At 35.2% G+C, this 16,433-nt stretch overlaps 1 protein-coding gene across 47 annotated transcripts in view; it reads right to left on the reverse strand.

Annotated features, from left to right (window-relative positions):
- tmod (tropomodulin) overlaps window positions 1–16,433 on the reverse strand; it is a 62,217-nt gene that overhangs the window by 40,671 nt on the left and 5,113 nt on the right. For 4 of the 47 annotated variants that reach the window (XR_015273406.1, XM_020955869.2, XM_086840674.1 and 1 more), the window contains exons 1-2: window positions 2,999–3,034; window positions 120–536 (exon numbers count right to left, since the gene is read on the reverse strand). The exons of 33 other annotated variants lie outside the window; for them this stretch is intronic. Coding sequence is in view for 12 of the 14 variants with exons in the window: in XM_020955869.2 (XP_020811528.1) it covers window positions 120–278 (159 nt within the window). In the remaining 2 variants the exon portion in view is untranslated. Of the gene's footprint in view, window positions 1–119; window positions 537–2,010; window positions 3,035–13,137; window positions 13,703–16,433 lie in introns of those variants that run through there. 10 more of the 47 variants (XR_015273407.1, XM_086840676.1, XM_086840655.1 and 7 more) reach the window with 5 other exon arrangements.

Here is a 16,433-nt window from a genome sequence, read left to right on the forward strand (position 1 = left end):
TGGAACTTTCAATCCGTCAGGGCATTTGTCAGTTTGACAGGCAAGCGGGGGCGAGCGAACGACGAATTTTCCCAACGAATTTCCACCCAATTTTCCACTTTACGTAGTCGGTGTCGTACCTTGGTGGAGCGGGTTTTGCGCCACTGCGAGGTTTTCTTGGTCGTTGTCGTGGTGGTGGTGGTGGTGCTTTCCTCCTCCAGCTCCTCCTCAATATCATCTCCTGCCTCCTTTTCTCCCGCCCCCTCGATGACGTCATTGTCCTTGGCAGTGTCTGCCATGGCGAAAGTGTGTGTGTGCGTGTGTGATGAGTGTGTGTTGTGCGGCCTGAGTGTGCTGTAATCCTTTTAGCCCCGAATACTTTGCATAAATGATTCTTTTTTTCTCACACTTTTTGCTTCACAAATATTTTGCTATAATTTTCTTTTTCAAATTTCTTCTCTTTTCTTATTATTTTCTTTCTTTTTTGGTTTTGAGTGATTCACGTATGTATTTTGCTCATTTTCACTGGAAACACATATGAATTTTCACTTGGATATCTGCGCAGGAATATTAATAAAATATTATTTATTATTTATTTATGTATTTTGAACACTGATTTGTTATGCTTTTCGCTCTCTTTCTCCGGTGCGAATTTATGGCTGCAGCTGCCCCCGAAAAGTGAAAATTCTTGGCTATAATTAATTAAACTCATTCAACAACAACAATAACAACAACAAAAGCTCTGAATTTCGATTGCAAATTTGTGCGCCAAAGTTTTTGGCCAGCAATTAAATTCTGTAATTATTTGTAAATAAACGGCAATGGACGCAGATTTATGAACTTATAAATCCCACAGAGTGTAGACCAGAGGGGCCGAGAGGATTATCCATAAATTAAATACGAATTTGACATTCATGAATTATGGAGAAAGCTCTCGAAAGTGCTAAAATCCCTCCCTGCAGCCAAAACCCCTTTTATTCCTTTTTTCTTTTTTGGAAACCATGTTCGTGGGTTTGTTGAGTGAAAACTTTTGTCTATAATTAAGCAAATTGCTTCCTCAATTTTGGAAAAGAAATTTTTAAAAGTCAAAGCGACAATTAAAAGGAAAAAAGACACAGAAAAAAATGTTTCAGATTTTGTAGATCGGTTTTTTAAAGAATTAAACAAATATATTAATGAACATTGATAAAGGGATTTCTTATTCAATTGATTTTTTATTACTTTTAATTTATTTTACATTCCTTTTACTTTAGTTTTTTGCAGTTTATAGATAAGACTTTAATATTCAAGAAAATATATCTTAATATAAAAAAAATATTCCTTGTGTCCATTAGCCGCATCTTGACTCTTTTCATATATCCAACATAATAAAAAATATATTATTTATAATGATTATAAAGATAAAATTGTCACCAAATCGTATATAAACGTGAAATTCATTTTAAAATATATCATAAAAACATATCCATAAAATTCACAAGACCTTAATAAATATTTTCTGTGCATTTGTGATTCACCAAAAAAAGTTAAGCAAGGAAATGGGCTTTTAAAATCCAATTTACAACCCCAAAAATTAAAATCTGAAAGCAATAATCCTTGGGGTTAAATTTGTTCACAGTCTTTTTTTTTTTTTTGGTTGGTGAAAATGTATCCTTTTTGGGGTTTTGCAAATTTATCTTTTAGCATAATACAAGGGGGTAGAATAGAAGTTGCTCAAAAAATGCACAGTAAATGAAAAGTAAAGTGAAATGAAAACTTGTCTGAAATTAAATTTGGTTTGTGGCCATTGTTTTTATTTGCCTGCCATGTTAAATTCATGGCAATTGAATGAGGTGTTTTTTGTTTTCTGCATTTTAATTGTTCAAATTGTGTTCAACGGGTCTTAAATTTTGTGTCAGTTTTTGTGGTGCGAAAAGTGTTTTTATATCGAATTTTGCATTTTAATGCACATTTATAGAGAACGGCAGGCGTGAATGCCTTTGAATATCATTTGTGTTTGCATTGGAATTGTATTGAATTTAGAGGTATCACTATGGCTGTAGTTGTTGTTGAAGTTGTTGTTGTGGTTGTTGAAGTTGTTGTGGCTGTTGTTGTATTTTGTTGTTGTGTGTGTTGTTTTTGCAGGTGTGCATTGTGAATTATTGATTGTTTGATTTTGGTTTGCATGGTTTTTTGTTGTTTTTATTTTTGTGGCATGTTGCACTTTTTGTGGATTGGGTTGTGTGTTATTTTTGCGTGTGCCTGCTGTGTTTTTTTTGTTTGTTTGTTGTTTGTTTCGGCTTCGATTTGCTTTGATAGCGCGTGACCGCCCCGTGTCTCGCTTGTCAGGGGGTATTAAATGGCATTATTATTATTGGCTGGATCTGGCCAAATCTCTCGCATGCAAATTCTGTTGTGTGTGGAACAAAAAACATTTGGTCGGTCGCAGTTTTTCAGCCAGCCTCAGCCGCAGACGCGCGTCGAACGAACTGAGTTGGCTCGAGAAAATTTTCACTTGGTCGCTGCGGGCTGAAATAAGTGGAAAATTCAGTCGACAGGGGGGGAAGGGTGGCGAAATGGGGGGAAAAATGAGAGCCAGCTAATAGAGCGGCGCACACAATCAACACTTAATGTGGCCGCGGGGAGCTGAAAAATTCCGCAATTCGCTCATCATCATCCTCAACGTCGTCGTCTGCAGAACTGAATAGCAAGAAGAACACACTCTCTTATGCTATAGTCTTCTGTGAGTGTGTGTGTGTGTGTGCCTTCACTTTTCTTTTTTATTATAATTTTTTATGCTTTTTTTGCGACCACCACTTGCCACCACCCTTTGGTGGCGGCTCCTGTCAACGGTGCGTATGCGTAACTATGCGATACGTATGCGTAATATGACAGTTTGTATTCAACATTCTGTTCTCGCTTTCTCTTTCTATTCCTCGCTCTGACTCTCTTGCTATTCGCGAACTTGGGAAAACAGGTGAACGCGTCAGGCAAAAAGAAACACGAAAAAGAAATTACGAAAAATTGTGTATATTCGCACACTCGAAATATATGATTTTCCAAATCGAAAATATTGAAATTTTGGACGCCTCGATCCCGGTGTGTGGATGCGACTGCCTTCGTTGGCCAACTGATTGGGGAATAACCCCACTCGATCGAATCTTACTTAGCCGTCTTTGTTGATGCCTTTGTTTAACTCGTGCTGATCACCTTTGTTTTGAATATTTCTGTCTCATCCCTCCATCCCCCCTCTGAGTGTTAATCAGTCAACCCGCCCGGATTTCCCATCAATTTTCCATCATCCTTGTCGCGTGCTTATTGCGTTTTCCTGGGTTTTTCGTTTAATTTTAGACCAAAAACTGTGGACAAATGGCGTAGTTTGTGCAAAGATTTATCTCAGCCAAATCACGGAAGCCAACCAAAAAGCGCAACTCTTGCCAAATCTCTGCTAATGATTTGTTTGCTTTTAATTATACCAAAAAATGTTCATTTAATTTAAATTGCATTGATTGGGGTTTTTTTCAGGGGTTTTCGGCTTATTTTCCTTGCTAAGCTGAAAAGGTTTGTATCGTAAGGGAAGGTTTATCTCCCAAAAAAGGAATTCCCAGCTGTCCTTTTACCCGTGTAATTAATTGTTTCGGCTTTCATTCATTCTTTTTTTTTTTGTGTTTCCCCCCCGGCCGAAAGTTTTCCTTTCTTTTTCCAACAAAGTTTCAGCATCCCCCCCTTCCCCTCCGCCCCCTTTGGCCACACCCCTCTGGGCGACTGCTGTTCCAGCTGGGGCATTAAAAATAAACAACAACAAACGATTTGTAGGCACAACGCCTGCTAAAAATAACGCGCTCTCGGATATTTCCACCCAAAAAAGCGAGAAAATAAAATATTATTTATAGCCCAAGGCGGACTGTACATGTGTGTGTATAGTGTGTGTGTGTGTATAGAGTGTGTGTAGTGTGTGTATGCAGTGAATCAATATGCAGTGAAATGATTTTTGAATTTCCAATTCGTAGCTGGATTTGCAGCATGTTGATGTAAAAATCCCAGATGCAAATGCAACGCAAAAAAAGGAGAGGGAATAAAGTGCACTGGAAAAAATCTTAGCTTAAAAGGATATTCATAATACTCATTGATGTTTAAATTGTTAATAACTTAGTTTTAAGTTTGTTTAATTTAATATAAAACTGTTTATGGAATAATTTACATTTACTTTCTTCAAAAAGGAAAGGAATCTTTTGGAGGCTATTTTCAGTAATGCAAAACACCTACGAAATGTTTTTTAAGAAATTTCCCTTTCACTGAAAAAGAGTAGAAATATTTTAAATTCCTTTAATATTTTAAATACAAATCTCCTTATTTTTCACTTATTAATAGTTAAGCGTACTAAAGTACACTTAAGCTTTTCAAACCCCTTAACAATTATTCCTTTAGGTGCATAAAAAATACAAAATCCCGTAGAAACGGCAAAAATCAGGCTAGATAAATGACGAACATGAACAGGGGGCTGTTAGTGGAAAGGAAAATGGGAAGTGCTGAAAGCGTATGCAGTCTGGCTGCATTTTCCGCTTTCCCTGTTCCAATTGATGTTTACAAACAAAAGGCGGAAAATAAATGGGCGGCACTGAGAGGGAGGGAGTGAGTGAGTGCGACAGCAGGCGCCAAAGGTTTTCCGTTGAGGGCTTTAACCCCGCCAATGCAAAACAAGAAAAACTAAAGAAAATGTAAAAATCACCTGCGAAAATCAAAGGCAGTTTGAGAGCCACTGATGAGGTGAGTCAAGGTGAGTTTCTATTTTCTTGGCATCACGCCGCCCACATCCCCCAGTCCACACACCTCCCCATTATCCACTCATGTCAGAAATGATCATTGACATTGTCGCGCTGAAGGTGTTCCACACACACACACACAGAGGAAAACTCTCTGAGGAAAACTCTCAGGTAAGTGTGTGTGAGCCACTCTCTTTGGTTTGAGATAATTGGCTCTTTTACACTCACACACCTGCTGCTTCTAACAAATTAAGAAAGAGCGCTAAAGGTGAGCAAACTGTTGCTGCTTCTTTCTCCTTGGCCTCTTCTATTTTCTTCTATTTTCCTTCTATTTAATGTTTTATTTTATTTTTGGGTGTGCCTGTCTCACTCCCACCTGATTCACACTTTCAGCTGAGTGACCGCGTTGCTTTCAAGGTAAATCATTTTCAATTTCGACGTGGAGAAGGTGAGTTCATCGAGGTGAACTTGGGTGAGTTTTGAAAGAAACTATACAAGTTTGTTCTTGAAATTGTTAAGAAAATTATAGTAAAAACCAGCTGTATATATAATAAAAGTATATACTAAAAAATATATATTTAAAATATATAATTAATTATTTATATTTAAACAAGCTTTAATCAAGGTAAACAATTGTACAAAATAACCATCTTAAAGCTACCCAAAAACACATACAAAAAACCCATAACTTAAGGCCAAATCAAATAAGTTTGCCTGTACTTAAATGAAAATAATGGTTATGGGGCGCAGAGAATTTCCCAGGATTTCCCTTGGCCTCCCCTCCCCCAGACCAACCATCCGCCATTTATTCTGCACAATCTTGGAATGTTTGGCTCGCCTGACCATGTGCCTGTCTACGCCCCATAAATATTATTTAATTTTATATATGTATGTATGTATGTTTCTTTCCAAGCCATTAAAATTATGTAGGTTATAATTTAAATAATCAAACAAAAAGACGAGGAGAGCGAGAGAGAGAGAGAAGCAGGCGAAACATCAAATGGAAAGCAGAAAATGTTGCCGAAGAATTTCACCTCGTCTGGGGTCGCCCTCCCAAAACACAAAAAGAAATATAACGAAAAAGAAGGAAAAGCCTAGTACATATAGCAAAGAAAAGCAGCGAGAGCCGGAATATTTATAGATTTTGTTATTGTCAAAGTGTGTTGATGGGTCTTGGCCTGAACCGCGGAAAACGAGGGGGGAAAATCGGACGACTGGCCGCGCACAACAAGTTCAGGGATTATGAGCTTGGGCTCGTAGAAGCCTATCAATGAATCAATTTTTGTGTAATGAGTAATAGCCTGAAAAAATGTTCCAAAAATAACCATGTCATAGTTAAAAAATTAAAATTTTTTGGATATGTTTTTATACTTTTAAGAATTTAAGACCGCAACACGTGAAATATATTATAAGAATTATAAGAAAAGTGGGGATTATAAAGAAAAGCATTCATATTTCAAGCATATCATTGTGTGGCACTGGTGGTTTTTTAATGACTTTATTGTATTGTTATATTCTTATTTTAAATATATTTTATTATTTTTGTATGAAATATCACATTTCTCTTTTAATTGTGGCGAAAATAATATTTTTCTTTAGGTTTATATTTCCTGTAACTTAATTTTCATTTTTAGTCCTTGACTTCATTGTTATAAATTGATTTCCATTTATATTTCTTTCACATAAATTACTCATCTATAAATATCTGATTGTTTGCTTGGTCTTGAGACCCCCAGAGAAATATCCATCAGTCGATGGCTATCCTATAGATTCCATTAGAAATGTGCACATAAAATGATCGTCAAACGATGACAGCCATAAAAGTGAAACAGAAATAGATAAATGGCAGGAGAGGAGAAAGAGACTTCAATTTGCATTTAACGATCTGTTCGAGTGGTTTCTTCTGCATTTCGTGTAGGACTCGTGTAAATTAATAATTTTCCCCACTTTTCTTGGGACCCGGCTAATGGGCACATGATTTATGGTCGTGGGATACAGCGCCATGTGACATTTTTATGGTTGTTCTGAGTCCGCTGGTTATGTGCATTTCTGATTGTGCTTAATAGTTTTTAGTCCATGGGTCGCATATCAATCATACGCCCTGTTGAATGCATTTGAAATTGGAAAGAGTTTGTCCATTTTGCAGTAGTATTTAATATAATTAATTCTTAAGTAGAATAACTAGTTTCGTATAATATTTTAAGGGCTGTTTTAAAGAAAGTTTTAAGTTCATACGCGTGTTACATCAATCATACGCCCTGTTGAACGCGTTTAGAGTTCGTCCATTTTGAAGTAATTTACATGTTTATTTTGTTAGCAGTATAAAAATAAGCTAAATTAGATTTACATAATAGTCAAGAAAGTTTTAACATGATCAAGAGAATGTATGCCACATTAATCATACGCCCTGTTGAACGTATTTAATATTGGTTAGAGTTTGTTCAGTTTGCAGTTTTAATACAATAAGTTGGTCTTAAGCAGTAAACTGGGAACATTAATTTCGTATTATATTTTAAGGTATGTTTTTAAGTAAGTTTAAGCTTGAACGTATCAATCATACGCCCTGTTGAACACATTTAAAATAAATAGTGCAGTAAGTTTTATATGTTATTAATTATTATTAATTTTGTATAATATTTTATGGTCTATTTTAAAGAAAATTCTAACCAGTGACTTGATTTAAAGAACACGTGCCCCATCAATCATACGCCCTGTTGAACGTTTTTTGCTTTGGAGATTTCTTTAGGAAAGAAGTTCCTAGAATAAACTGTTCGAACCGATTTAGCAATCAAACTGCAGTTGTTCGCTTGTCTTTCTGCTTAAATGTCATCGCCCACTTCCGGGATCAGTGTTTCTATGTGCCTGTTTTTCTTACAACCCCAGAGCATTTTCCCGACCCGCTTTTCCCCTTGTTGGCAGACAACTAATTAGAGAGGCACATGTGGCGATCAACTTCTCTGGGACTTGCAGTTGGTCGCGCATTTCAGCTTTTATTTTCATTGATTTTTCTGTTTCAATGCACAAGGAAAAAATATGTATACAAAGATTTCGCTGAAGGGTTTTGCATGACACTAAATGAAAAAAGTGCTCTGCTCCTTATAAAACTTTAAATAAAGTCTATTTAAAGTCTAAATATTTGTACCATAAATCTATATAACTTTTCTATAATTCCTTTTATACGTTCAGTGTATATTTTATGTGTATTGGTCCACAAAAAAAAGCATCCCATTGCAAAATCATCATCATCATCATCATTCGCTGCCAGCAACAACAATCGAATGCACTTCCATTGGTTGGAAAACAGAGAAAATCGTTTTAGAGCAAAATAAATTGAAAATCTTTTGGAACATATTTTGTATGTTGTGATAGATTGCGAGCATTTTCAGCTGTCTGTCTGTCTGTCCTCCTTGTGTGTGTTTGTGTTTGCTGTATGTTCTGTGTGGGTGTTTTTCAGTGTTTGTCTTGCCTGTTGCCATTTCCTTCGATTTCTATGCATATCCGCAGCATTCGCTGACTTGGCTTTGTTTGTTCTCCATGGAGGCGTCAATGGGAATCGGGGAGCAAGGATAAAGGAGTAAGAAGAGTCCTTTAGAGTCATAAAGTTCCCATCAAACACTCTTTCAAGAAATTGCTGCCTTAAATTCGAAACTCCTCTTAGATATTCAATGCATACTTTTGGGGGCACAAGTCACTGGATGAAATCATAAATGCAACATCAATTTATTGAATTGCATAAAATTTGCATAATTTTCCATTAAAATTAATGAAATAATCTGTGCATTTAACACAACTGGCTTTAAATCAAAACTTACTTAATTGAAAATTACGTTAATTATGGTCATTATGCGGAAATTTGCAATATATTTTCAGTGTTGAGATTTAATTACAGTTGCTACCAGGAAATCAGCCATAGAATCGTCAGTTAATAAAATTATAGTACAAATACGTTGGCTTTTTACAATTAAATTATGTTGAATTTACAAGCAGCAATTATTTATTTGTTTAACAATTATACAATACTTTCTTTTGGAAAATTGATAACCTTGAAATCAAGTTTTTACGTGTGAATATTTGTTATAAATTACAATTGCAATATAAAATATTTCAGCTCCTTGTTAGTTCTTTACAAAAACAATCGTAAATTCTGTATATTGTATGTTTTCCATTTTATTTAAACAAATCTTTAAAATGAAAATATTTTCTACAAGACTGTATAGGAGCATATCTTTTATCGTGTCTCTCCTTAAAATTTAGTTTCATGTTTTTCCACTCGCCTTTTGTTTTCCCCGCCATTCTTATCCCTATCTATTTTTCATGGCGCATTTTGATTGATTGCACGAACGCAGCAAGCTGAGCAAGACAATGGGGGAAATGGCTCTGGGAAATGATTTTCCGAAATATTCAAATCCCCGGCGACAAGGAATCCGGTGGCATTCGGGACCACAGTCATGACAGCTGCAGTGGCTGCAAAAGTTTGTTATTACGTGGGAAATTCTGGCCAATGCGTGGGAAAAGCCACGGGAAACTGCCACAGTCCGCAGTGACCGACGAATGCATTTAATCAATCTAATGGACACTCAGGTAACACAAACCGTACCCTCTTTCACCCTGGGGAAAATTAGGGGCAGGGAGTCATCAAATTATCACCTCCTAATCTAAATCGCTCGTGGGTCGCGCATTAATTAAAGAAAAACCAAAGGTGGAAGTGCAACAAAAAAACAGTAGCAATATTTCTCTTTCTCTTTCAGAACAAAAAAAAAAGAATGAGCAATAAAACGGAAGCAATCATAGGAAATGGGCAGCCACGGCGGAAAGTCAAGAAAAGTGCGGATCTAGAAATAAATATTTGTTTCATCAGCAAAATTGAAGGATGGAGGTAGTTCCGTGATTCAGTAAGAAAACACTGAACGGAATCGAATAAAATCGACAAAATATTGCAAAAGTCCAAGTAATAGCAATAAAATAGGTTAAAGTAAATAAAGATTGTCTATTGTTGTTTTTATGTTTGTGTGTTTACAAGGTCTTTGGTTTATAAATTGTAGGTTTTATTTGTTGATATTACATTATTAATTGAATTAAAATGGAAGCAATCAAGGGGTTGAACTCTTGAGGTAACCGTTTGTTAATTATGGATTTTCTTTCAATGGTAAAATAATTATAAATTCGTAAAAAGACCTTTGAGTATTATTCTTAAAATACAGTATATATTATTTAATTAAACAGAAATATGTATAAATGTCGAAACAATTTCTACAAGCTTTTACAATCTCAAACATTTTCTTTCAGCGTAAACTCTGATGCTGCTTAAGTGATACACTGAAAAACAGACCACAAACTGCTTAAGAAAATTGCTAATAAAGCAGCACAAAGTGCAAATAATAAAGGAAAGAAAAAGCCAGAGCGGTGTGTGGAAAAACTGGGGAAGGAAAGGCAACAAAGGCCGAGGGCAGATAACAACAAAAAAAGTGTGTCGATAGCACTGAAGCTCAGCGAACAAGTAATAAAGGAGGAAAACTCCGGCTGCAAGCGAGAGGGCAACGTTTATTTTTAAACATATTGAAAAGCCAAGAAGAAGAATCACAAGAAGAAGAAGCAGTTAACTAAAGGCATCGGTCGAGGCGAATGAAAACAATTTTATTAAGTGAAAAATACGAAGGCAGAAAATAACCCGCAGCCAAAATAAACAGACCAAAGCCAAGGCAGAAAAGGGGGAAAAGCGAAAAAGAAAAATATAAGAAAAGCGGGCAAGGCAAGGAAAGGGGTACAAAGAGAGACAACGAGAGAGAGAGAGAGAGAGCAAAGCACAGCAAAGTCCTTGGCAGTGGGATCTTTTTGGGAGGAAAATCAACGGGTTAACCGCCCTCCCCGAGGCAGCAAAAGTGGGCGGGAAAATCGGTGGATATCTGATTGAAAGATGCGGCGAGGCGTCGAAGTCGTTGTCGCTCGTTGTTGTTTGTTGTTATCGCTGTTGGTGTCGATTCACCTTGAACCACAACAACAACACCGCAACACGCACAAACGCACGAAGCGCAACAAAGGGTACACTTGAAAAAATATCACAAGCATTTTAAATTGTAAAAAAAATTTAATTAAGTGAAGTTCAACAAAGGAATATTAGAAATATATAAAATGGCAGCTTAAATATATTCCATAAATATTTTTAAGTATTTTCAAATATAATAAGTTTAATTAAAGGGATTTCTGGGTGGTTTCCATAAGACCTATTTTTTAAATCCTTGCATTCTAATTTTAATCAGAAGCATTTCCGACCCTATAAATCATATATATTCTTGATCAGAATGAACAGCCGAGTTGATCTAGCCATCTCAGAATGAAAAAAAATGTAATATTTTTTTGAAAATTTTATCGTTAAATTTGGATAAAAACAAAATACCAAAACAATGAATATTTTTTAATTTTATACTGAGTATGCAGATTTATTAACCTCATAAAAATTAACATAGTAAAGATTTCCGAATTAAAATTAATGCTATTTTGGCTGATTTATGAGATTCTAAAACTCTGATTTGTTGGAAAAATTTCCATATAAAAAAATCAATATATAAGCTTTATATCAAAAAATGAGTTTAGTTAGATCGATTTCCTATTCGATCTAATAGTTCAAATACAAACTGCAAGGACAGGTAAGCTACAGTTTCCTTAAATTAGTTGCCTTTCTTGTTATAATAATATATCAAAAATAAATATTATTTTATTTTATTTAAAAAAAATTCCACTTAATTTAAGATTTCATCCCATATAAGTCGATAGATTTCTCCCAGTGCAGATCAGACACAATTAAGTGCAGAAAGAAAACGGAAGCAGACGACAAAATTTTACGAGCCAAGCAACAGCACCGAAAAGTCTCAAACTGAGAGAGGGGGAGGGAGGGAGGGAGGAGGATTTTCTCAGAGCAGCAGGTGACAAAAGCAGCGACGACTTCTTTACATAAAAGATTGACAAGTGATTTTCACACCTAAGTGGCAAGCGCAGGAAAACACACAAAAGCAGCAACACCAACAACAACAAGGTCGGGAAAAGTTTTTGAGTTGTTTCGGGGCTTCCCCTCTTCGGCTACCCCTTGGATTATTTTTTGGAAAATTTGTTGGGAGGAAATTGTTTGGGCCATTGTTGGTGTAGCTCCTTCAGTTAGCTAAGTCGATAGATTTTTCTCGCCCTCGGGCAGTTTTAATTTGTTGAGTGGCGCAGAGGGGGGTGGCATTGAAAATGTTGCAGAATTTTGATCGAATGATTGAGTGGGGGGAAAACTTTAAGAGTTTATCCCATAAAATGGGATACTAAGGAGCTTGGTGCTTGGGAAATGTGGGAGAAGGAAAATTCATTAGATTAATACCTCTTTTCTGACTAAATTCACTTTGATTGATTGACGAGGTAACCTTTTTATACAGGTAATTTATTAGTGATGGTGTTGGCACTTTATATCATTTAGGTAAAGGAGAGATTACATTTATATTTACATGTTGAGGGTATATTGAAAATAGGTTTCTACAAATTGTGAGGACGGAAAAAACACCACCAATAAATATATCATTTTATGAGTATTTATTTGTTACCTTGCTTTCAATATAAATCGTAGCTTTTTCGTATAAGAAAACATATATTTATATTAGATAACTAGATGAGCTGAAACTTATACACTGATCGCATTCAATCGGAAATCAATCGTAATTAAGCTTAAAATATCCATAACTTTGAATCGATATTTATCAATATTTTTATTTGACATTTTTTTCAACAAATCAAAGTTTAAAAAACTCATAACTCAGCCAAAAAAGCATTTATTTTTATTCGGAAACCATTCTTATGTTAGTTTTTATTATGTTAACAGATCTGCATTCTCAGTTTAAAATTTAAAAAAAAAAATTAAATTTTTTGATCATTTTCTTTGTCAATTTTAGCGATGAATAAAATGTTGAACAAATTCCAAAATTGTTTTCTCTCTGGAGATGTCTAGTTAGAATTGCCTGTTGATGCTGATCAAGAATATATATGGTTTATAAGGTCGGAAATGACTCTTTCACGATTTTACAAGCTTCTGATTAAAATTATAATACTCTATAGGTAAATAAAATTATACAAAATATTTGGTCGAACCTAGAGTATTTATTTTTCATTTAATAATTATATGTTTATAGTATATATTATTTATATGTTTACTATTATATTCATTGAGTTTAAGCTATGAAATAAAGTATTTGGAGCAATATATTATTTAAAGCTTTTAATTTTTCATTTTACTAAACTCTTTTTATAAACATATATTTTAAATTCACATTTTCCTTATATCAACCGTATACTTTTCTAAGACAAATCCTTGAAAGCATTTCATACTTTGTATGTTTTCTATATAAAACCTCTTGAATCCGGCCCTGTGGCCCCCCGATGAGCGACTTACCGCAGCGTCTGTGATGGCCATGATGACGACCGTTCGGCTTCCTGGTGGTTTTAGTTGGTGGTTCTAATGGGTGGTGGTGCTCGGACAGGACAGGAGCTCGGTGGGACTCGTAAGGGGAAGGGGAATTTGGGTCTAATCCGCTTTTGCCAAAATCGAAATTAACTTGAATGAGGGGGCAATCTTGGCTATTGCGCAGATTTCAATAGAAATTTCGTAGTTGTTGCGATAAATGGTAGAATATGTTAGATATATATATCTTTCTATATATATATATATATTCTTTGGATCGCACTGCCACACACACACAGATACACTCTTACACACACACACACACGCGAGGGATCGCACGTCACAAACTACGCAATTTTTGTATCCAAAAACTAATCTATTTATTTGGCTTTAGCTGACCGAACTGATTCCATTCCATTCCAGCTGGCCATATAGAGCAATAAATCAATAGTTTCGGTTCGATTGCTACGCGATTGATTCGTCGGTGCGCACTGCTAGGGATCTGCTTTGTTTTGGGGTTTTGCAATGCAACTGACTGCGAATGCGAAGCGAATTCGAATCAAAGTCGGAAGCTGCATCGAAATGCAATCAAAGTGCCAATTGACGTTGAGTGTCTGTTTGTGCCGCCAAAACCGCCGACGACGACGACGAGCTATATTACCCTTCTATATATATATGTATATATATATATGTATATAAATATATAAATATATATATGAAGAAACACTGAGAAAATTTCTTATAAGAAGTTAAAAGAGTTAAGTAATAGAAAGTTGTATGGATCAAGAACATCAAGAATTTCATTCTTAAAAGCTTAAAGGAAGTAAGAATTGCTATCTTCAGCTATGAACATTTTGTAGTATGAAACTATATTAAAAGTAATTTATTAAAAGTAAATTCTAGATAAATATAATACATTTATAACATATAATTTAATTATTTCTTAACCCAGTTTATTTCTCTCAATACATTCTATAATTTAATTCTTACAACTTTCACCCCAGTGTATATAGAATATATACGTTTAGGGTTTAACTTTCGATTTCAATGCTGTTGACAAATTCCTGGCATTCTCGATAATATTCCTCACGAGCTCTTTGCTCAGGAATTCTTTCTTTCTTTCTTTTTTTCGAAACCAATTCGAAAACGGAAATGGCAGCCATTGTCACGGCCAAGTGGCTGACTTTCGAGTGGGCCTCTTAATTCGGACTTATGGGCCACTTGCATCCAATTAAAGCCGGTTTCGTTTGAATATTAATGGGCACATTAACCGCAAATTGCAGCCAGACTGCAATAATTACATTCATTAATTTGAATCCCACAAAAAATAATATAAAAATATATTGCATAGAATGAAATGTTAAAGAAATACGATAACTGAATTAATTATGTGAACAGCTTGATTGGAGATGAGAAATGATTTAAAAGTTAATTAACTTCATTTAAATATTTAATTTAAAAATGTGGCAATTATAGTTCAAAAGCAATTCATTTGTAAAGGATTTTAGTTTCAGAAATTCATTACGGTTTTGGTAGAGTTCATGAAAAATAAACTCATTTTTGATTGAAATATATTATTTTATGTTTAAACGTAATGAGAAATATATTTGATTTAATGTGGGTTTCCTTAACTTTATAATTATATTATTAAATACAAGAATGACTTTAATATAATTTGGTCTGGTAGAAGAATTATATATAGATCTCCAGCAAAATAAATCCATAGTATATTGCATTCAGGTAAAAGTGTAGACTTTAATCAGAAGACATTTATTATTGTTAAACAAGAATATTTAATTTATTAGAATTTATAGTTTAAAACAATATCCAACCAACAACTTACTTAGTAAATACCTATTAAAAACCTAATTTATTTTTTCACTTGAAATGAGAGTTTGAAAATTACAAATCGTTTCGAACAAGCCTCCCTTAGGAGTTACCTTTCCATTAAAAATGATTTCTAATCAATATTGCAGCACCTATTTCCATGGAATTTGTTGATAAAATTCAACTGAGAAGGGTGTGCTGGAATTCTTAGAATCGAATAACAAAATTTCCCCAATACTGGCCACCGATAAAAACAAAGTCAAATCGAGAGCATGGCCGTGGGTCAATTTTCGACATGTGGAATTATAGAATCGGATTAGGGGTTAGTGCCTATTATTGCTTGTTAGTTTTTGGTCATCATCCAAATGGAAATGCGAATTTATGGGGCTTATTTATTTGCACTTCATGGAGAGACCAGCAGATGATGATGATTCTGTGTAAACAAGCAGATGTCAGTGTGCACTGGTTGAGCTGTTGTTAATTTATTACTGGATTTGGGTTGGCCAAATGTTTGTACAGCTGAAGTAATTTGCAAATTGCGCTTGACCAGCCAAAGAAACAATTGCCTGTCTACACTGTGTATATTTTAATTGAAGGAAAATGTTAATAACCTGAGGCAAACAGTAGTAGCAGTAGCATTTAAGCAGGCTTTATCCTTTAAACACAGCCAATTTTCAGCTAATTGGTTTTGTTTCATTTGCATTTAAAACTTTCCTAAAACGAGCTCTCTGCCATGGAAAATCTGCAAAATTTTCTCATTGAATTGCCAGAATAGAATAGACTTTCTGGGGGGGGTTTCAGCCTTTGGCCTCCCCCTTTTTCCTTTTCCCTTTTAACTTGGCTCTTGGCACGCAGAAAACTACGCAAAACATTTTGTAAATTGAATTTTATTTGTTGAGATTTTTGCGGCACGCTCAAATGTAATTGAAATAAATTTTCAATAGAATATCCGGCCGAAAGAGTGGCGGAAGCTTATGGCAGGCAATGAAATTATTTGTTTGTTATTCTAGCTGAACTGTAACACTCCGCCAATCCCATCCAGGATGAGCCGAGGGAGTGAGTTTAAGAACCCTGAGAAATGGACGTATTTCCGTTGCGGCAGGTCAAAGCATCCCAAGGAAGAGGCGTCGATTATAGATTTTTGAACTGGATAAATAAATAAGGCAGTGTGTTTTCAAAATTACATGAAATATGTGCCAGTTAGAGACACACAGAGAGAGAGAGAGAGAGAGAGAGAGAGAACATATAGCTCGGTGGCATAAATGGCACGTTCATCATACGCCCCGTGTACACAATTTGGCAGCTTTATTTATATACCCCAGCATGAATGTGGGATCGCTGCTAGCACATATCATATATGTACACACACATGCCTCTCCGCCTTATGTTTTCACGCAAAACGTTTGCTTTTCAATTATATAAACATATTTCGATTGTATTCAGTCAACGGGCTGGGCTGG

Source organism: Drosophila serrata, unplaced genomic scaffold, assembly GCF_035046125.1.
Source record: "Drosophila serrata isolate PLE 108 unplaced genomic scaffold, ASM3504612v1 contig_382, whole genome shotgun sequence".
Classification (NCBI taxonomy): Eukaryota; Metazoa; Arthropoda; class Insecta; order Diptera; family Drosophilidae; genus Drosophila; species Drosophila serrata.